The following is a 21,387-nucleotide window of genomic DNA, read 5'->3' on the forward strand; positions in this document are numbered from 1 at the left end:
GCTCGATGAGGTGGGCAAAGCCGGCAGTCATGCCATAAATGCAATAGTGGGTGCAGTCGCCTCCGCCAACGGATTCGCCTGGGTGCGGGGAGTCCTCCACCGGGTTGTTGAGGTAGTGCTGATAGGTCGGCACAAAGTTGGGGCCGAGGAGCTCGGCGACCTTGTCGCCGCGGGCGATGGTGATCGGGGTCGGGTCGTCGCCAACGAGACTACGAAGGTTCCCTGGGTCGGCGCCAGCGGCGGCCCACGCGGCAAACTCTTCGTCTGAGAGTTCGCCCTGGGCCTCGGCCTCGGTGAGGAGGCCGTACTCGACGGCCTTGCGGAGGACAATCTCGTAGAAGAGACGTATCACAGGATCATAGGCGGCGACGCGACCGCAGCTTGGCGAGCTGCGCGTCGAAAAGGCGCCGTTGAGGCGGGTGTTGTCAAAGCCTTGCGGAAGCTTTTCAAAGACAATGAGGGTCGGAAGGGGGCCTTGTGGGAGGGCATCAAGATCGGCTTTGAGGGCAGGGCTGGGATCGTAACTGGGGTCCGGCTTGTGGCCACCGACGGCGCCGAAAAACCAGTCGACAACAAACGAGTAGGCCTTGGTGCCGTGGACGAACCACTCGTTGTTTTCATAAAACGGCGAGCCGCCGACAACGACAATGTCGTCCGCCCCGACCTTGCGGCTGATGCGCTCTTGGATGATGGTGTTGAGGGCGGGATCGTCCAACGGGCTGCCGTCAGGCTTGTACCAGACTAGGGCATTGAAAACAGGCGGGGAGTTCTTCAGCGGCCAGAGCCTCGGCAACTTGTTCTGCCAGCTCAAAGTCGTGCCACTTTTGGCAGATGAGGATATCGTGCTCAAAGTAGGTACATGCACGGAGGGCATACGAGTCGTTCGTGTGAGCGTAGGCGACGGCACGGAGGCCGCGGCCGCACACTATGTCCGTGTATAGACCACGGCCAACCGAGTCGGAGACAATATGAATGGTCCTCCCTTCGAGGTGGGTAAAAAGTGTCTCCGTGTCGAGCTTGGTGATAAAGGGCGATCCAGGCTCGGGGATAAAGGCAGTATCGAGGCCGTGGACGCCGATCCTGCAGCGTATGATCTCGCTGCGCGGAAAGAAAGAGCCGGGTTCGTTGTGGTCGTTCACGCCGATCATGCACCGGCTCTCGTCAGCCCAGGAAGTCAGCTTGCAGGCATGCGGCGCGATGGCGTCTTGGACATCAGCCGGATTGAAGACAAAGGCGGCGTCTGGGATGACGACAACATCGTGGGACTTGTGTCGCGGATTCTCCGTCTCGACGCTCATGGCCTTGTACTTGTACGTCACGTTTGTCTCGCGCGAGAGCGAGGTCTTGCACGATCGCTCCAACGCCGACTTTGGATCCTCCCAGACACGCGGGGCGGAACAGAGGTCAGTAACACACGCCGGTAGATCCTCACTTGCCGAAGTCGACACCGTGGCATCGATTGTCTCCGGCATCGACCAACCAAAGAACTTGCGCGGAACTCGCCGAAAGACGCCACGGAAATGCGGCCGATCATACGGGCCAAGAGTAGACCCGGGCGTTATGGGCGAAGGCGTGGCAGCAGACGAGGATGAAGTTGATGGCGCCGGAGGTGCGGGAGGCGCGGAAGGCGCGGGAGGCGCGGGAGGCGCGGGAGGTGCGGGAGGTGCAGGGGGCGCGGGGGGCGCGGGGGGCGCGGGGGGCGCGGGAGGTGCATGCAAAGTTACAGAATGAGTGGCAGACGATGACCCGAGTGAGCTGTTGGACGACAGAGCTAAGAGCGAGAAGAGCGGGTAGAGAACCAAGAGCACGGTGAGGACGTAGACAAGCCGAACATTAGCAAAGGACCAATAGCCACACAAGGCTCTATCTGAAGAAGAAGAAGGCTCTCGCATGGATAATGACCGAGCTGAAGGACCGACGAGTGGGTAAGCCGCCGAGTCGATGCCGACCAGCCAAGTGACAGTATAGAGTTCGTTGGCAGTTTCGTTGGCAAGACAGGCAACCCCGCTCTTTGGTGTGGGTCCGTCTGCACTCTCACCATGATCGTCTTTGTTTGTGCGCGGCTGTGACCGCTGCTGACTCGTCGGCGGGCCGAGCCGATATTGTGTGGCTCACTGACTTTAGCACCACGTTGACAGCACTCCATCCCTCCACGCGGGAACGGTCCGCACGTAATGCCGTACCAAGCAATGTCCTTGGCGCTGGGCCCACCGTTTCACTGCGCCTGGCGCCGCGTCATCCCCCCTTGTACAGCGACTTCCACGCCTCCCAATCGTGCCACCCCACCCCCCCTCTCCCATCGATCGACTGCTCCACATGATTTGGTTTCTTCATTTGCTGCCCGAGCTGCGCTACGTGGTGTGTTCTGAAAAGAACACAGGTTGTTGTTGTTGTTGTTGCTGCTGCTGTGAGCTTGCGCCCGCCAGCGACACCATGCTTAGCCACCGAAGCCGTAGAGGGTGCGGCCCTGGCGCTTGAGCGCGTAGACGACATCCATCGAGGTCACGGTCTTGCGGCGAGCGTGCTCGGTGTAGGTCACCGCGTCGCGGATGACCGACTCGAGGAACTGCTTGAGGACACCGCGGGTCTCCTCGTAGATGAGGCCGGAGATGCGCTTGACACCGCCACGGCGAGCAAGACGCCGGATCGCGGGCTTGGTGATACCCTGGATGTTGTCCCGAAGGATCTTGCGGTGACGCTTAGCGCCGCCCTTGCCGAGGCCCTTGCCACCCTTACCACGTCCGGACATGATGAGTTGAGAGTTGAAGTATGCCTACATTACGAGTGGGCGATGGCGGAAGAGTGCGCCGCCTTTTATACCCCTGGCGCGCCCAAATTCGCCGCACAACTGCATATTTCGTGCCACCCAGTCCCGTCCAACTATAATCAATCACTCTCAATTAAACTCGACCTCACGCCACCCTACACCACCACCCCATACAGCCGCCCACCTGCGCCTTCTCCACTCACACTTGCAGTACCCGTACATCTTTGACACTACTATCAACTACTAGCTTCTTGGCCATCTAATCTCCATCCCTACACTCTGAACACATCTGTATATTTCGTGCCACCCAATCCAACAGGAACCGCGCCGCGCGCGCACCTGCCCGATCCGCCACAACCTGCGCGTCCCCATCAGGCCCGCCCCCACACCATCATATCCCCTATACACGCAACCACAAAGCCTACCAGTTCTAGCCTCTCATCTTTAGCACTCTCTCCCCGCCTCAACACTCCCCGATTGAGTTCTCGGCTCATCCTTCCCTCTCATCCTTGGGCCCCACGAACGCACTCGCTCTGCTCCATCTCCTTCTCCCCACACACTCAAACAACACTCTACACCGCCTGTGTCCACCCGCATCACCTTTGTCAACCATCCACACCTTGGGCAAGCGGTTGCACTCCCTATTTTCCAAGATTCGTTCTCGCGTGCCTTCCGCAGCGCCCTGTCTGTCGGTGCCACGGCTACTTTGCGATCAACTGTCGCGCCACACGCCTTCCCCCTCCCCCACCACACTCACCCGCACGCACACACACACTTCCCCACACCTTGCCACCCGTTGGTCACCCCACATGGACACGGTGGACCCAACGGAGCTACACAAAGCGCTCACCTCGTTCTCGCCATGCAGCCACCCCCACGGACCCTTGCCACGTCCCTGGCAAACTCTCGCGTGGCCCGTGCCCGCCTCCGCCTCGCCTCGCTTCATGCCCGCGGCATCTACACCGACCCCTCGCCTCCGCTTCCCGAGTCGGGGCCAAGGGGCCGCATGAGCCAGGCGCTGGCGGCTGTGCATGCGCTGATATGTGATGGTGATGATGGTGATGATGACGATGCCAGGAGCGGAGCGGATGATGATGGGCACGCCGCCAGGCCGCTCTCACCACTACCGCATGCGGTGCCGGCTCGATACGGCGTGGCCAACGTGGCGAGCTCGGGAGGCTTGGCCGCAGCGATGCTGGCAGTGGCGGCCATTGCTGGCGCCATGGATGCCATTCTGGTCACCCACGCCGAGGCGAATGCCATCGCCGCCGTCGTGCTCTACGTTGATGGCGAATGGTGGCCGGTGCTGGTCGACGAGGAGCTGCCTGTACACCATGCGTCGCGGTTGCCGACGGGGTTGATGCCGCTCGGCGGCCGGGTCGATATGTGGATGTTGCTGCTGGAGCGCGCGCTCGCCAAGACCGCGTACGCCACCGGCTACGAATCGCTCCGTGGCTGCTACGCCCCGCATGTGCTCGAGACACTCACCGGCGGGCTGGTGGTCAACCACGAGCTGCCGCACGCGGCGCCGCCGTTGCTTGCCCCGGGCTCGGCCCTGCTCTGGCGCGGGACGCTGACCAACGGGACCGACGTCGAGCAGATTGAAGCCTGGATCTCGTTTGTGGGCGGCCGAATGGGCGGCGGCGGTGTTGACTCGCAGGGTGTGTTCGACGTCGTTGGCGAGTATGCCGGTGACGGCTCGGTCTCGTTCCAGCTTAACCATCACGCCTTGCTCGAGACCTCGGGCGTTCTCCGCTACCACGGAACGTACATGCCCGACTCTGGCAAGCTTGCAGGCAAGGCCACATCGCTGCTGTATCCAGGCTACGTCACGGCCTTTGAGCTCACCCTAGCCTCGGTGCCTGACGCGGCTGAGCTCTGCCTCTTTGCCTCGCCGTGGGAGATGCTCTCGCGATGGTGGCGCGCCGAGCAACCGCTTCTCGTCTGCGGCACTGAGCCACACGAGGCGTACCCAGTTGTCGACGTCGCTCTCACCGACGGCGTGCCGTGGATTGCTGTTCGCGAGCCCGACCCGACCGCGCCCGAGTCTCGAGTTGCTGCCGCCGCTGCTGCTGCCCTCGCCGCCGCGCCTCCCGGCAAGACACCCGTAGCCGACGGCATCCGCGACCCGGCCCACTGGCTCCCGCTCGATGCCTTTCCGCTCCGCGGCTTTGTCCTCTCGCGAGCGGTCATGCTCACCGAGACCTCGGCGCCGCACGTCCTCATCCACAAGGGCTACTTTGCGCCGCCGCGTGCCGGCGAGCCGCCGTTTGACGACCAGTGGCTCGCGTGCAACCCGCAGTACGCGCTCCGACCGTCGTCACTCGGTCTATTCACCATCTCGGTCTCGCAGCCAGACTCACGCCGACATGCCGGCTGGGACAGCTACCCGATCGGCGTCGGCTTTCGCGTCTACATCTCGCGCTTCCCGACCGACACCATCCGCGACATGCTCGACGCCTTTTGCATTGCCGACATTCCGCCGGTGCCCGGCAAGCGGAGCGTGTCGATCGACCTCGCGTTGCTCCCTCTCTCGCTGCAGAACGACGATGGCGAGGCCGCGCCAGCCGCCGCTGCAAGCGTCCACGGCCGCGGCGGGGGCTCTGGCCGCGCCTACTTTGTCGTGCCGTACACCTCGACGCCCTCGGTCGGCCTGCCTTACATTCTCCGCGTCGCCGCCGCCACCGAGTTTACTCTCGAACTCCGCTCGGGCACCCCGCCGTGTGGCGTGTGCGGCCGCACCACCTCGCTCGGCCTTGTTCTTCAGCCGGGCGCTCTCCCGGTCTGCGACGGATGCTACTACCGCAACGTCACCGCCGACGGCGTTTTTCTCTCCCGCGCAAGATTCGTAAGAGCCGCAAGGGCAAGGACAGAGTGGCGTCGGCATCGGCAGCCATGTTTGCATCGGCGGCGCAGGGGCTACGGCGACCAGTAGCCGCAGCTGCGGCTGCTGCCGCCGGTGCCGGCGCCGGCCCGCGTGGCGCGGCACGGCAGTCTGCCGCATGGTCCGCGCTGGCGCCGGGCTCTGTGGCATCGCGCAAGCTTCGAGCCGAGCTCTACACCTCGGTGGAGCGGCGGATCTGCGTCGAGCCGTTCTTCTGCCTCATGTGCAAGACACAGCTTGTGGGCGAGTGCTACTACTGCGTCGACTGTCCGCCGAGCACCTTTCTCTGTCCGGTCTGTCGACTGTACTTTAACCAGGCCGTTACGCTCCACCAGTACCCGCCGTTTGAGGGCCATGCTTTGAGCACGACATGATCCGGATCAACGTACTCGAGGTGTGCGCCGGGTGCAAGATGGTCTCGTTTGTGGGCGCCCGCTACGAGTGCATCACGTGCTCAGAGGGCGACGACGGTGAGCGAGCCAAAACACCGGCACTCGTGCTCTGTGCCCGATGTGTGGCCGACGGCGTTGTCGCACGACCCGGCCACGTCCCGGGCAAGCATGTCCTCCTCGAGGGTCGCGACGACGAGGGCGAGCGGTGGCGGGTCGAGACTCCCAAGGTGCCGCGTGTCAACATCGGCCGCGAGCCGCGACTCAACGACGATGGCATGATTGTGTACTCGGGCTCGTGGACCAAGGACGCGTACGAGCTACCGTACCGGACGCTGCTGACCCAGCTCGAGGCCGCGCCACCGCCGACGGACCCTCCGCCGCCGCCGCTGCAAGTCCCGGCAACCTACCGGGCCCCGCGCATCTCGCCCGGCGTCGAGATTAAGTCGCCACTTCCGGCTGCTCTGGCCGGGCTCTCGCTCGGCCCATCGGCGCTCTCGTCGTCGACCTCGTCGTTCTCGCTCCTCCCGCCGTGGTCGCTCACCCAGCCCGCAAATGTCCAGACCTCGGCGCTCCGGCTGCCGTGCGTCTCGTTCTCCAAGGACTTTTTCGTCGACGCTAACGACTCGATCGACGTCTTCAAGCAGTGGTGGCATGTCCTCCGCCCGCTCTCCCTTCTTGGCGTCGTTATCTCCGACGCGGTCTCCCAAGTCGCCACACACCACGACTGGGCTGTGTACTCGGACCCGCGCTACGCCGGCACGCTCTACTTTGTCCCGCCGCCTGTTGTTGGCCTCCCGCCCACCTGGTCACCGCCCATAGACGTCGCCGCACAAGCTTCGTGGTCGGCAACCCATCTCAACACCGTACTCGAGGACCCGCCGCCGGAGCTGCCGGCCGCCTTGCTTGCGCCCGCGACTGCGCTCCACACCCGTGGCGCTTCCGCGGCTGCTGCCGCGGCTACTTCCGCCATCGGCGCGCCGGCCATCTCCGGCGCAGCTTCAGGCGTCATCACACCGTCGTACCCCGCGGCGTCGACCTCAACCGCCAGTGCCGGCGCCACCACGGGCAAGCCCGCGACCTCGCCCGAGTCGCGCGTCGCGCTCGCCGCCGTCGCCATCGTCGACGCCGCCTCGCGCCGCCCGTCGCCCGGCGAGCTCGCTGCCGTCTTCCGCATGGGCGCCGGCCGCCTCGACACCGTCTCCTACTACGTCTTTCGTAATGTTGTCCGCGACGTGCTCGGCGTCAACCTCGGCGAGGCTCAGGCGGTCGCCCTCTTCGAGGACCTCGATCCCTCGCACGTCGGCCGGGTTGTCTTTGCCTCGTTCTGCGCCGCCGTCGACGCCGCCATCCGCGACTCCTCGCTCGACTAGCGCGGCAACAACAACACACACACTACAATACAGAGCAGCACTGCACTGCACGGCAAGCAAGTTCATTCACATCAGAGAGAGCAAAGGCATCTCGCCCGCTGGCGAAAAAAAGAAGACTGGTCAAACAACCTCAACTGTACAAGACAGAGAGAGGTTTTAGGACGAGTACGAGCCCGAGCCCGAGGCCGAGGCCGCGTCGTAGGTGTAGTCGTCACCAGAGTAGGCCTCGACGTCCTCGACGGCGGCGGCCTTCTCGGTGTTGTCAGCAGCCTCCGGGGCGCCGACAACAAAGTTGAGGGCGACGAGGGCAGCGAGGGTGACGGCAACGACGGCACCGATGACAATCATGAGGATGCGGGCAAGCTCGAACTTGTCCTTGACGTCGCCAGTCGGGTCGGCGCCGACAACCTCGTCAACAGTCTCGACGTGGAGGAACATGCCCCAGAAGGCGATGATGAGGGTGGTGAGGAGGCCGAGGGCAAAGGCGACGGTGCGGAAGGGCTGGAAGGCGTAGGCGTAGGCGATGGTGTAGATCTGGCGGAAGACCGAGAAGAGCATGGCGAGGATGAGGAAGGCAAGGACGGAACCCTCATCGTAGTTCGTCGAGATGCCGTTGACCATGACCGAACCGGCAAAGAAGAAGGCAACGGTGTTGAGAAGCTCGTTGCGCGAGATGCGGCCCCACCGGTCGGTGGCGGCGTCGACGACGGCGGCGTCGCCGTTGTCCTCGTTGTTGACGGCACCGCCGGCAGCGAAGCGGTTGTACGCCTGCTTCAGCTCAATGGCGGCGATCTTGAAGACCTGCACACCAATGGTGAAGTTGAACACAGCGTTCATGGCGGCAGCGGACTGCTGGGTAACGTTGGTGATGTCGGCCATATTGTTTGATAGTCGAGAGAGGGGTGCCCGTCACCGCGGTGTCCGTTGCGACCCAACGGCTGGCGAATTTTATTTCGGCTGGCCATCCTTTGTCCGACTCGGCCCTCGGCCCCCTTCCTCAGCATCGCACACTCGCTAGAGACGCCCTTACTGGATGCTCTTGTGCACCCAGAATACCCACATGCATTTCTCTTTGGTAGGCTTTTCAACCGTGGAATAACATCTCTGTACATCCCACAATGCCCTTGCCACGGCCCCTGCCCGCAGAGGGATCGAACAACTTCGAAAGGGATCACGTTTGGGCGCCAAAAAAAAGCCGATACGCGACCGCCCGCTCTGCATCCACAACCACTCCCGCTCCCGCCCCGGCCCAAGATCCCGGTCGAACTCCCCAGAAATATTTTACCACACTCACCCCCACCCCCCACCCCCCATCCCCCTGCCTACCCCCAAAAACCTGCCCTCCGCCCACCCGTGTTCGTTGTTGCCACCTGTCCCCCCCTCCCCCCTCCCCCCTCCCCCCCCTCATGCCCACCGCATCCGAGTACCTCGTCCTCGCGGCGCGTAAGGGAGCTGCGTCAAAGATTGGCGCACTTGCGGCACGTGGGGCGGACGTCGACTTTGTGGATGACCGTGGCCTCACGCCGTTGCTCCATGCCCTCGCCCGGAGGGACGGAGAGACTACGGAAGCCGTTTGCATGGCTGGTGCCGATACCGAGCTCATCTCACCGTCTGCCATCTCCCCGCTCATCCTCGCCCTCCTCTCGGGCGAGCTAACTCTGGTTGACATTGTTCTCTCCTATGGCGCAGAGCCGAACCGTCCCGCTGCTGCTCCCTACACCGCCCCGCAATCGTCGTCGTCATCGTCGCTGGCAACGCAACAGACGGAACCGCCGAGTCCTCAGCCGCAGCTGCCTCCTCCGGCCTCTCAAGGTCTCGGCTCGCCGGCTCGAAAAAAGCCTCCGCCTCCGTCGCACCCGCCGCCGCCTCTGTCGCCGACCGCAGCGGCGCATCATCCACCGCCATCGCCATCGCCGTCGCCATCGCCGGTCGATGTGCTGGCATGGGCCAACGTGCGCGAGGCAGGCGTGTGCGAACAACTTGTGGCGCCGCTGAGGCTCGACCGCATCGAGATCTGGCTCCCCCTCCACCTCGCCATCGCCCTGGAGAGGCCCGATTTTGTCGAGCTGCTGCTGCTGGCGGGTGCAAGCGTTGATGAGGTCATGGACAAAGTCGGCGAGCCGCTGCATCTGGCGGCTGCAGCCGGCTCGGTTGCGTGCGCGCAAATACTGCTTGACGCCGGCGCCGAGTCGTCGCGTGGCGCACCAGTCACCGGCGCCACTCCGCTGCACTTGGCCGGAACGATAGGCGGCAATGTCGGCGTCCTCGCGCTCCTCAAGAACGCCGGCGCCGACTTTCAGGCTCTCGACGCGTCGGGCAAGACGCCGCTAGCGGCGGCGTCAGCTGCGCCTCCCGGCTCGGTTCCATCGGATGTCATCCGGTTCCTCACCAACTACACCAAGGTCTCGCTCAACAAGCACCTGACCGCGGCCACCGAGACAACGGTCGACACCGCGCGCCCGCGCTCGGCAGAGGTCCTCAACTACCCAGCAGCAGGCTCCGCACCAGCTCTGCTTCTAGGCTCGATCCTTGGCGACATCGACGAGGAGCGCGCCCTGCCGGTCCTTACCCAGGCCGGCATTTCGGACGAGCTGCTCAACTACGCCACAACGCCACGGGCTGACCTCGAGGCTCGCCTTCGCGGGACCGGCGCGCTCTCCTCGGTGGCGCTCGCGCGCTTTCTTGCCGAAGTCGATGCGTACAACGCCAAGTCGGACGCAGCCGCAGCCGCAGCCGCAGCCGCGGCGTCTCCACCGTCGACGCCCACGCTGCCGGTCCCGCGCGGGCGTCGCTCAAACTCGGTCTCGAAAGATGCCGGCTCGCCGCTGGCGGCGCCGCTGATGGCGCCGGGCGAGGCGACCATCACCATGGCCGCTGTGGCAAGCGGCGGCAAGTTCAAGCGCCAGACCACGTACGTTGTCACCCTCCGTCCTCCAGGCATCGCGGTCGAGCGCAGGTACAAGGACTTTGCCTGGCTGGCCACCCGCCTCCGCAACATTTACCCGTTCCGCTCGGTGCCGGGCCTGCCTCCACCGTCGCGCCAGACCGGCGCCGACGCCACAGACGCAACTCGGCGGCAGCTGCTCATCTTTCTCCGCCACATTCACGCCCGCCCAGACGTCTACGACCCAGCGCTGCTCAAGCCATTCCTTCTCCTCTCGACCGCCAGTGAATGGGACGCCCACAAGCGATCTGCGTCCAAGCACCCGCCACCGCCCGAGGCTGAGTCCCATCTACACGGGCGCGACGCCGCCGCTCACATCCGGCCCGACGCCGATGCATACCTCACTGCTCTTCACGCTTCGATCTCCGCTTTTGCACTTCGTTCGAGCCGGTCCACACTGCCGCCGCTGACCTAGTTGCTGTCCACGCTGCCCACACCGCTGCTGCGACCGCCTTTTCGTCGGCGGTGGCCTCGATGCGGGAGGCGGCGACGCCCGAGGCGGCGGCGGGGCGGCAACCTCGCCAGCTACGGGCTCAAGTGTGCACGCTGAGCTCCGCGCCGAGCTTGACGCCATGATGGATGCAGCATCAGGCGTGCTGGAGTACGCGTTGGCGTCGGATGTCGAGTGTGTCACCGCTGCCGTCTCGCAGCTCGCCGGCTCGGCCCGCAAGGCGCTCAAGATCGGCAAGACTGCCGTTGACGCCCGCGACTCGCCGGTTGGCCTCCGTGACGCTCTCAAGGGCATCTCGCTCCACCTCGTGGCAGTCCTCAACGTCGTGCCGCGGGTCTCTGCCTCGCCGGGTGGGCTGGACGATCTGATGGACCTCAACTCGTGCACCCACGCGCTGACCGGAGCGGTGGAGCGATTGCTCTCGCTGCTCGCGCTCACCGCGTCAAACTCGTCGAACGCGCCCTCGCGCAACATGGTGGCGCTCTCGGCGTACGCTGAGACCCACGGCGCGCTTGGTGCCATGCACACCCGGCAGGCCGCGGTGGAGTCGGCCGTCCTTCTTGACACCATGTACGAGGTCATCTCTGTCGCGCGCTCGCTGCTGGTCGCGTTTGATAACAGGTCCGTCGTCGCCACCAAGTTTGACTCGTCGCAGAAGAAGACGCTGGCGGCCCAGCTCAAGCTCCGGACCGCCCGCGACAAGGCCTCCTCACCGTCCGACTCGACCGTGGCCAAGCTCGAGGCGCTCGCCCGCCACAACCAGGCCAAGCTCGAGCAGCGCCGCACCGAGCTCTCGTTTGCTACCTACGCACTGCTCGAGGACACCCACTACGTCCGCGATGTGCTCATCTCCAAGCTCACCCACGCGCTGGCCCACCTGGCCTTCTCCACCTCGTCGTTTAACTCACAAGTCGCCGCCGTCTGGCTCCGCGCCCACGCAGACCTCGCCGCCATCGATGCCGAGCTTCACGCTGCAGGCACCGCCCCGGCTTCTGCCGTCGACCTGGAGCATGGGAGCAGCGCCGCCGACAGCACGATGCCGCCGCGCCGCACCCGCGCGCGGTCTGCCACTCTTGCCTGATGCATGTGCGTGTGGGTTGCGAGCGAAGAGGGGGTACCGCGAGTGGTCTACTTTGCTCAGAAACAGAGAGCGATGACAGCAGCTGCGATGAGAACGGCAGCGACAACAGAGGCGAGTGGGGCGAGTGGGCGAGGCGCGAGGCAAGAGGCTTGAGGCGCGAGGCGCAAGGCGGCCAAAGTGGTGTCGCCAAGCCTCGCGCTCACGACACGTACAGATGCTATCGACCGACAGCAAGGTGCAGGCGTAGTCGGCATCGGTTATGATCTGAACGTTAGTGCCGTAGCCTCAGCTGATTCCGCCGAGCGGCGAGCCAACAACAACCACATTGCGCGCACTCAGGTCGCCACCCCTCGGAAACGAACTCCCCTCAACGAAACCAACTTCCCAACGAAACCAACGCCCCAACGGCCACCACCGCAACCCCCCCCCCCATTCTCAGGTCCATCAGGGACACCCACCCCCCCCCCACCCACCCCCACCCACCCCACCTCACCCCCACCCCACCCCCACCCCCACCCCCCACCGCACACAGCCCCAACTATGAAGTTCGAGGAGCTCGACCAACTCAGCAAGTACGAGCTTGTGGGCTCTGTCAACCGCAACATTCTCCACGAGCTCGCCCAGCTGAAGCTGACCATTGCCGAGCTGGAGGAGACCTGTATTGCCCGCTTCGGCTTTGACGGCCAGTACCACCCAGACTCTGCCTACGGCGTCGACGAGGCCGCACGCTTTGCGCCCGACCGCGAGCACGATGCTCGCCGACCGATGTATGATGACCACCGCAACGACCACCATGCCACCCGCCATCATCATCACCATCAGCATCATCATCAATCTCGCCGCCGCCATCACTCGGGCTACGCCCACCCGCCGGCGCCCCACGCATCACGCTCTGCTGCCCACGCCGCCTACCCGTCGGCCCCGCACCACGCTCATCACGGCTATCCGTCAGCCCACCCGTACCCAAACTCGTACCCGCATCCGTACCCGTACGATGCGGAGAGCCCCGGCTCGTGGTCTTCCAAGGGCAAGGGCAAGGGCAAGGGCAAGGACAAGTCAAAGTCCAAAAAGTCCAAGGACAAGTCCAAGAAGAAGTCGCGCTCGTAAATACCTCCCATCATCTCCCTCCCTCCCCCCCCTCCCATCGCCACTGCTTGTGTCTTCACTTGCCTGCCGCAGCCTTGGCCTTCTCGCGCCGCCGCTTGGCCCGCGCCCGCGCCAGCTTCTCCTTGCGCCGCCGCGCCTTCTCGAGCTCGGCCTGCGCCTGCAGAATCGCGAGCTGCGACTCCATCTCCTCGCGCTTGGCCATGACCTCGCCGTCGGCGAGCTCAATGTCCGAGTCCGAGCCGTCGTCGCCAGCGGCGCTCCTGCGGTTGGCGTCGGCAATCTCGACAAGCGACTTGGCCGCAGACTTGACGTCCTTGCCCGCCGACTTCATCGCCGCCTGCGGCTTCGAGTCACCGGCCTTGACCTGCCCGGCCGTCGTGAGGTGGACCGTCGACGTCACCACGCCCTTGCACGCCGCCTTGATCACAAGATGCGGGTCCTTGTGCTTGCCGGCAATGATCTCGCCGGCCACCTCGACCAGCTGCTTGCACTCGGCCTGCACACGCTGCGCGCCCGAGATGAGGCCCTCTTCAAAGTCTGAGCCGACCATGTACGGCGAGCCGGCCTCCACACCCTCGGCCACCTTGGCGAGTACCTCCTTCTGCACCACTACAGACCGCTTCACCAGCGTCGCCGCCGCAGCCATGATCGTCTTGCACGCCTCCACCACGCTCTCCTCGAACGAGAGCGTGTCGCGGTCTGGCCCGCGCTTCGGCCGCAGCTTGTTAAGCTTCTTCGCAGTAGCGTCGATCGCACTCGCAGACTCCTTCAGTGCCGCCGATGTCTCGTCCATCTCGCCGTCGCCGGCCAGGAACGACGCCGCCGTCGAGATCTCCGCAATGCCTTCCGCCACCTTGGAGCTTGCCGACCGGAGCTTCTTCTGTGCCGCGCGGTTCTTCTTGAGGTCAGACCCGGCGGCCTTGAGCACACTCAGCATCGTCACCACGTGCCCGATCCCGCCCTTGACCGCATCGTAGAACGCCGCCCGCGCCTCGGGTGTCGCCGCCACCGCCCCATCCTTGCACTTCATCACAAAGCCCACCAGGTTGCGCGCAAGCTCCGTCGCAACATCGCCCATCTTGTCCTTCGACTTTTTCGCCGCCACAAGGACCTTGGTCGACGCTTTGGAAATGCCCGACGCCTCGTCCGCAATCTCGTCCGGGCTCACAGACGGCTTGGCCCCGTCCGGCACAGCCTCGGACGCGTCGAGCGAGCCGAGCGCCTGCTCGATGACGGAAATCGCAGACTTGAGCGCCTTGCGCCCAGACGTCGCCATCTCCTCCACGCCCTCGTTGGTCTTGAGCAGGATCTTGACGCCCTTGAGCGCAGCCTTGGCCTCGTCATTCACCCGCTCGCCGAGCTCGTTGTCGTCCGGCGCACCCGCAAGCTCCACCGCGTCACCTGTCAGCGCAGAGAGCGCCTCCACCAGGTTGCGCGCAGCGTCCAGGAGCGCCTGCTGCGCCCCAAGGTCCGGCAGCGTCGGCAGCGCGAGCTCAAGCCGCTCAAACAGCCCGCCCACAGCGCTCGCAAGCTTCTTGGCCGCCGCACCCGTTCCGTCCGCATTGCCCTCACCTGCCTCCTTCTTCACCTTGGTCAGAGCCTTGCCGATCTTGGCCGCATCCGTCTCGATCGCGCCCTGGAAGTCCGAGTAGTTGGCGCTGTCCGAGTTCTTCAACTGCCCGCTCGTCGCCATAAACGTGAGCGTGTCGAGGTCGCCGAGTGCGTCCTCGATCGCAATCGCCGCCTCCTCCGCCTCGCGGTCCGCAGACGCCTCGGCCTTGGCCGTCGCCAGTAGCGCGCTCACGCCCTTGGCGACCTTGCTCGCGCACGTCTTGGAGAGCGCCGCCCCGGCGTTGGCGTCCGCGCTACCTTCCGCAATCGCCGCCGCAGACCGCAGTGCGTCCGCCACCAGCGCCGCGAGCCCAGCTCCGGACTCGAGCAGCTTTTGGCTCTTGGAGCTCATCGGCGCCGCAGCCGCCACAGCCGCAAGGAGCTCCGGGAAGAGCGCCGCAACCTGCGTCCCGATCGACGTCAGCTTCTTGCCCTGGCCCTTCTTCGCTGCCTTGCCGAGGTGAAGCACGCCCGACGCAACCTTCTTCCCGCTGCTCTTGATCGCCCGCTGGTAGTCGCCGTACGCCATCGACTTGTCGCGTGCTGGCGCTGCTCCGCCTTCGAGCTGGATGCCCACGCTCCGCGCCGCCGCCGTCTCCACAAGCTCCGCCGCCGCAGACAGGTTGTCGTTCGCCGATCCGGCGCTCGACGCCTCGCCCACCGCGCCCTTGAGCGCCACGCCGGCCTCCTCCACCGCCGCCACCGCTGCCTTGAGCGTCTTGGCATTCGCCTCCCCGCTCCCCTTGCTCGCCTCGGCCACAAGCGGCACCAGCTCCTGCGCGAGCGCTGCCGCCGCGCTCAGCATCGAAGCTTGCACCTCCGAGTCGTCAGTCTTGGCCGCCGCCGCCTTGGCCACAGGCGCAAGCTCCTCCACCAGCGCCGCCAGAGCCTCGGCCCGCTGCCCAACATCTTCGCCGCTGGCGCCGTCGGCCACCGCCGCGCGCAGCTGTCCGGCCTTGAGCTCCAGCTCGTTGGCAAGCTCCACAACCCGTGACGAGGCCTTGGCCAGCGAGAGCTTCGACGACGTCTCCAGCTCACCGATCGACGCCGCCATCGTCGTCTCCTCGAGATCCTCCGCCACCGCGCCCATCCGCGCCATCGCGTCCTGGCTCTCGCGCGCCCCAGGGCTCGCGTTCCGCGCCGCAGCCTCGAGCTTCTCCGACGCAGACGCCACAGACTTGGCCGCAGACGCCACCAGCGACTTGGACGCCGCACCCGCAGACGACGAGCCCTTGGCAAGTACCTTGGCCGCAGAAACCTCCTGCGTCGCTGCCTCAGCCACCGCCGTCGCAGCCGCAACCATCTCGCTGGCGCTGGCACTCGCGCTCGCACTCGCACTTCCGCCTCCGCTTGCACTTCCGCCTCCACTCGCGCCTGCAGGCGCGAGTGAGGCCTCAAGCGCCTGTGCCGCCTGTGCAAACTCGCGCTCGGCTGCCCGGATCGCCTTGGTCGCCTTCACCAGCGCCGCTGCGTCCTCGGCAGATGCCACGCCTCCGGCCGCCGCCTCGGCGAGCGCCTTGTTGGCCGCCTTGAGCTTGTCGAGCGACCCAAGCACCGCCTTGGCGCTCTTGAGGCTTCCTTTGTCCAGCGCCTTGCCGTGGCTCGTCACAAGCTCCTTGGCCGCCTTCCGCGCCGCCTTCTCCAGCCCGACCGAGACTTTGGCAACCGCAGCTGCAGCCTTGATCATCGCTTTTGGCTTCTTCAGCTTCATCATCGCCTTGGTCCCAGTCTCGATGCCCTCGCACTTGGCCGCGTACGGCTTGAACGGGAACACCGGTCCATCGGCTGGCACGGCGGCGCTCCCGCTCCCGCTCCCGCTCCCGCTCGTCACTGCGCTCGCTGCGCTCGATGTCGCCGCCGCGAGGCTCACCACGCTCTCACCCACAGCCTGGGCCTGGGCCGTCAGCTCGTCGCCGTCCTTACCGGCCTTGGCAGCCTTGGCCAGCGCCGCCGCCGCCGCCCGCGCTGCTTCGGCCTGCGCGCTCAGCGTCGCCAGCGCTTCTGCGAGCGAGCTCGCACCCGAGCTGCTGCTTGCGCCCTCGGCATCAGACAAGTGCTCAGTGACAGCCGCCATAATGGCCGCCACCACCGCGTCAAACTCAGACTCGGTCTCGGACGACGACGACTCGACAGTGGCAACAAGGTGTGCCACCGCTGTCGCCGCTGCCTCGTTGGCCGACGCAAGCTTGGCTGGCGCTTCGGTGTCATCGGCGTCGCCGGCAGCTGCCCGCGCCGTCGCCATAAGCGCCTGCGCCGCGCTAGCCACCTCGGCCGTCGCGCCCACAAGCGCCGCCTGCGACGACGGCAGCGAGAGTCCTGCCGCAGCAGTCTCCACCGCATCCTGCAGCATACCGTACGCACCCTCTACCTTTTCGGCTGCACCCGCAAGCTCATCGGCCGCGTCCGACAGCGTCGCCGACGGCAGTTTGGCCAGCGCCGCAGCAAGCGCCCGTGCCGCTCCCAGAACCGAGTCCGAGAGCCCGTCGAGTGACGGCGGCGCCGGCGGCAGGTTGGCGAGATCCAACTGCGCCGCACGCGCCGCAATGACCCGCTCAGTCCGTAGGCAGTCGCCCACGCCAGGAAGCGCTTCAGTCAGCGTGTCGACATCGGCCTTCAGCTGCGCGTTGGCCGCCTTGAGCGCCGCCGCCGCGCTCGGGTCCGAGCTCGCCTTTCGCACGCCGGCAAGCAGCAGCCCGAGACTCTTGAGCACCGCCGCCGTCGCGTCGAGATTGGCACCCTGCGCATCCGCTGCAGCCTCGCCCTGAGCCAGCGCCGCAAGGTTGACTGCCGCCCCGGCGAGCATCGACGCATTCGAGGCCGCATCCTTGGCCGCCGCGCCCACATCTTCCGGCGCGAGGTTCGCGTGTGCGTGCACAATGTTGTCACCAGTCTCGGCAAGCGCCTGCATCGCGTACTGCAGCTCGGACGACGCCGAGTCGACCGTGATGAACTCCGACTCGGGCGCAAGCTCCCCGCTCGCAGCCTTGCTCTTGGCGCCAACCACCTCGCTGCGCTCGGCCTTAATCTTGGCCAGCGCCGCGTCGACCTCGAGGTCCCAGCACGCCTCGCGCGCAGCCTTGTACGCCGCCACCAGCGCCGAATGCGCCTGTCCGGCGTGGCGCGCTGCGCCAGCCACCGCCTCCTCGTCCGTCGGGTCCTCAAACGCTGGCGCCGCGCCCTTGGCAGAGAGCACCGCCCGCGATGTCGGTGGTGCGGCCTTCTTGGCCGCCGCCAGCAGGTCTTTCTGGTTCTCGAGGCTCGTCGGCTCGATCGAGAACTTGATCGCCGCCGCGTCGAGCGCTGCGTTGGGCGCCGCGGCCTTTTCGGCGTCGCGCCGCGCCCGGCCCTCGGCCGACGAGTTGGACGACTCGCCAGCGACATCGACTGCGTCGACCATCGCCGCCGTCGCCGCTGCCGACGACTTGGCCGCCCGCGAGAGGTTGAAGAGCGTGCGCTTGCGAGCACGCGCCCCCGAGATCGCCGCAGCGTGCTCGGCGAGACCGTTGGCCGCAGCACGAAGCGCGTCGTTGGCCTCCTTGGACTCGGGTGACTTTTTGACCTCGCGCGCCGCCTGGTTGAGGCTTGCCAGCGCTGCCCGGAGTGCCTCGTTGTCGGCTACGAGCGGATCCTTAAAGCCGGCAAAAGTCTCGGCCTCAGCCTCGGCCTCGGCCAGGTCGGCGAGCGCCACGCCGGCCGTTGCCGCGGCCTTGGCACCTCCGAGTGCCTGCTTGGACGATGCAGCGTTGACGACAAGGACCACCGCAGCGTCAAGCTCGGACGCCGCCCGCACAATGGCCTCGGTCCGGTCGATGTTGTCCGAGACGGTGTCGATCGAGCCGGCAAGGTCCTTGATGGCCAGCGCCACCGCCTCGGCCGCCGCCTTCAGGTTGCCGAGCCCGAGCTCGTCGAGCCCAGCCATGTCGGCTAGCGTGAGCAGCTGGTTGAGCGAGGTCTTGAGACCGAGCGCACGGTCCTTGAGCTTGCCCTGGTTCTGCGGGTCGAGCACTGTCGCGCCCGAAGCCGCAATCGCGCCGTGCATGGCGGCAGCGTCGGCGTCGAGCTTGACGCGCGCTGACACGAGCTTCTCCTTCTCAGCCGAGTCAACCTCGGCCGACGACTCGAGCGCGCTGTCAAACGGCGCCGCCAGCTCGTCAAGCGCGGTCCGGACCGCAGACGCCGCATCGAGAAGTGAGTCAAGTGAGAGTGGATTGGCGTCCGGCACGCCGCCGGCGCCGAGCAGGCCGTTGAACGCGACGCCCAGATCCTGGGCCGCTGAGAGCAGCGAGTCGAGGTCCAGGCCGCCTGCGCCCGGCGCGTCGTCGAGCGAGAGCGTCGCGAGGTTGAGCATCGACGAGAGCTGAGCCGAGACCTGGGCCGACGCCTCGAGCAGGCCGTCGTTGTCTTCGTTCGACGCCTCCATCAGCCGCGCCGCGTTGCGCACCGCGTCGTTGAGCTCGTCGTTGAGCTGGACCAGCCGCTGCGCCGATACCGTGAGGTCGGTCTTGGAGGCCGAGCCCGGCCCGGCGCCTGCAGCCAGCGCCGAGTCGAGCGCGAGGGCAGTCTCAGTCGAGAGGTCGCCGAGGATGTCGGCGAGCATGTCGCGCGCGTTCTGCAGGTTCGTCGCCTTGAGCTCGTCCGGCAGCGCGTCGAGATCCATCTCGCTGCCACCCGAGGTGTCGGCCGACATGGCCGACGCGCCCACATTGGACGAGGAGAGGACCTGAGCGCAGCGGCGGAGCTCGGCGTCGAGGTCAGTCACCGTCGAAATGGAGAGCCTGCGCTGGTCGCTTGCGCCGTCGAGACCCGACATGCCCGGACGCGGGTGGCGCGACGCCCCGGCGCGGCGACCGACGACGACGTCATGGTCCGCCGCGGATTGGAGAGCCGCGCCACGCCCGACGCCCGCGCCGGCGTGATCATCTCCTCCTCGATAGCGCGCTGCTCGTCTTCCTCGAGGTCGCGCGCGCGGTCGCGCCGCTGCGAGAGAATGATGTCGATGTAGCCGGCAATGAGCGCCGAAATGGCATCGCCCTCGTCCGTCAGCACCGTGTAGTACTCGTTCTTGTGGTCACCGTAGTCGAGCGTGATCGACGACTTGGACGGCGCCCACCGGCGGAGCTGGGTGAGCGCAAACGGCTCCTCGCGCGGGATCTTGCTGATCGGGTCGAGCCGGAACAGGTGCGACTTGGAAATGCCGAGGAGGACCGGCTCAAACTTCTTGGTCACCTTGCCCTTTTTGTCGAGCTTGGGCTCCTGCGCGTGGAAGACCGTGACGCCAAACGTCTCGAGCGACCGCGCGAGCTGGATGAATCGGAACTTGGCGTCGTGGCCCGACATCCGCAGCAGCTTCTTGTGCTCGGCAAAGACAAGCCGGTCGATCCGCTTGACCTTGCGGAACTCCTTCGGCAGGTACGAGATGACCGACGTGGTCTTCTTGTTGTGCCGTGACGGGTCGTGGTCGCCAAGAATGATCTGGCACATGAGCGCGGCAAACATAACCGCCTCGTCCTGCCGCACTACAAGCCGCCCGTTGACAATGTCATCGCGGAGCTGCTCGTACAGCAGGTTGAGTGTCTGCGGGTCCGACGTGTCCACGTCGGCGTCAAAGAAGAAGAACTTCTTCTTGAGAAGCACCGCAGACGTGTCCGGCACGGCTTGCTCGTGGAGCGTTGCGTTGCCGCGAAGCCACTCGTCATCGCCGGCCGCCTTGGCCGCCTTCTCGCGCGCCTTGCGCGTCTCCTCGTCGGCCTCCTCGTCAAAGAGCTGCAGCGAGAACTCTTCGGGCTTGGAAATGCCCTGCCGCGCGCAGATGGTCTCCACAATCTGCGACACAACGTGCGAGTCGTCGATCATGACCACCTTGCGCGAGCCGTCCATGAGGTACACCCGCAGCGGCCGGTTGCGCGACTTGTACACCACCTCGTCGAGGTTGTGAATGTCGTAGTACCGCAGCGTCTTGGTCGGGTCCAGCCAGTAGCACTTGGTCAGATCGTGGCCCGAGAGAAAGTACATGCCCTTGTCTGGCGAGTGCTCGAGGCCAAAGTTCGCCGCAATCGCCACGCAAGCGTCGTGCACGTACGTCGTCTGCAGCCGACCAGCAAAGGCGACAGAAATCCAGACAACAAGTAGTAAGTACTCCTTACACATACCCACACCCACCACCACATACCCACCGTCTCCCACCCATACCCCTCCCCTCCGTCCTCCTCCTCCCGCATGTTCGCCCGCAATGAAAATTGGTCCAGAAACGGCTGCGGGCAAACTCGATTGCTGCCGCAAGTTCAACAACCTCCCCCCCCACCCCCGTCCCCCTCTGCTCCAACCCCCTCCTACGTACATTATCAAACTTCATAGACTTTGTCCGCGAGTTAATGGCCTTGGTCTTGGGGTCAGTAAACTCGACTGTGATCTTGATGGTCAGCGAGGCGCCCGACGTCGCCACAGGGTCGACCTCTTGGAACAGCGAAGCCTGGAGGTTGAGCCCAGCGCCGAACGAGGTAGACATGGTCGTTGAGGAGGATTGGAGACGGGTGTACCAATCGCTAGTTGGCAGAGCCAGCTGGTGTGTTGGGGGGTGGGGAGGGCAAGATGGGGCGTGGGGCGTACGACGTGGGGCGAGGGCCTTGGTGAGGGGCGGGGCGCGAGGAGCGCACAGGGGGGGAAAGAGACAGGGCGAACCTGGCCCTTGGCCGGCTGTGCATGCACCGCAATGTGGCGGTGTCTGTTTTGGCTTGCGAATGGTTTTGTGGGTGGTGAGGGATGGGGGGGGGGGGGGGGGCC

The 21,387-nt window shown here is 65.7% G+C and overlaps 6 protein-coding genes across 6 annotated transcripts; 3 read left to right on the forward strand and 3 right to left on the reverse strand.

The window, feature by feature from the left end:
* Window positions 1–100: 100 nt before the first annotated feature.
* On the reverse strand, window positions 101–874 carry AMSG_12262 (uncharacterized protein; the record flags this gene model as incomplete). Its single annotated transcript, XM_013898921.1, has 1 exon — window positions 101–874. A coding segment is annotated over one exon (774 nt), but the record flags the coding sequence as incomplete, so codon positions are not given.
* Window positions 875–1,174: 300 nt separating this feature from the next.
* On the reverse strand, window positions 1,175–2,749 carry AMSG_12263 (uncharacterized protein; the record flags this gene model as incomplete). The annotated part of the gene is made up of 3 exons (XM_013898922.1): window positions 1,175–1,204; window positions 1,230–1,498; window positions 2,446–2,749. The coding sequence occupies 3 exons, from the start codon at window positions 2,747–2,749 to the stop codon at window positions 1,175–1,177; spliced, it is 603 nt and encodes a 200-aa protein (XP_013754376.1).
* Window positions 2,750–3,959: 1,210 nt separating this feature from the next.
* On the forward strand, window positions 3,960–8,531 carry AMSG_09438 (uncharacterized protein; the record flags this gene model as incomplete). Its single annotated transcript, XM_013898837.1, has 3 exons — window positions 3,960–5,576; window positions 5,612–5,971; window positions 6,016–8,531. The coding sequence occupies 3 exons, from the start codon at window positions 3,960–3,962 to the stop codon at window positions 7,411–7,413; spliced, it is 3,375 nt and encodes a 1,124-aa protein (XP_013754291.1). The 3' UTR covers window positions 7,414–8,531.
* Window positions 8,532–8,819: 288 nt separating this feature from the next.
* AMSG_09440 (uncharacterized protein) lies at window positions 8,820–11,889 on the forward strand (the record flags this gene model as incomplete). The annotated part of the gene is made up of 3 exons (XM_013898838.1): window positions 8,820–9,111; window positions 9,379–10,737; window positions 10,841–11,889. 3 exons carry the CDS (start codon window positions 8,820–8,822, stop codon window positions 11,887–11,889), a joined length of 2,700 nt encoding a protein of 899 aa, XP_013754292.1.
* A 540-nt stretch (window positions 11,890–12,429) lies between these two features.
* AMSG_09441 (uncharacterized protein) lies at window positions 12,430–12,996 on the forward strand (the record flags this gene model as incomplete). The annotated part of the gene is made up of 2 exons (XM_013898839.1): window positions 12,430–12,656; window positions 12,894–12,996. The coding sequence occupies 2 exons, from the start codon at window positions 12,430–12,432 to the stop codon at window positions 12,994–12,996; spliced, it is 330 nt and encodes a 109-aa protein (XP_013754293.1).
* A 37-nt stretch (window positions 12,997–13,033) lies between these two features.
* Window positions 13,034–21,133, reverse strand: AMSG_09442 (uncharacterized protein). The gene is made up of 2 exons (XM_013898840.1): window positions 20,945–21,133; window positions 13,034–20,691 (listed from the first exon to the last, which is right to left on the reverse strand). Exon 2 carries the CDS (start codon window positions 19,415–19,417, stop codon window positions 13,052–13,054), a length of 6,366 nt encoding a protein of 2,121 aa, XP_013754294.1. The 5' UTR covers window positions 19,418–20,691; window positions 20,945–21,133; the 3' UTR covers window positions 13,034–13,051.
* Between the last annotated feature and the right edge of the window lie 254 nt (window positions 21,134–21,387).

The sequence above is a fragment of the Thecamonas trahens genome (assembly GCF_000142905.1).
Source record: "Thecamonas trahens ATCC 50062 unplaced genomic scaffold supercont1.50, whole genome shotgun sequence".
NCBI lineage: Eukaryota > Apusomonadida > Apusomonadidae > Thecamonas > Thecamonas trahens.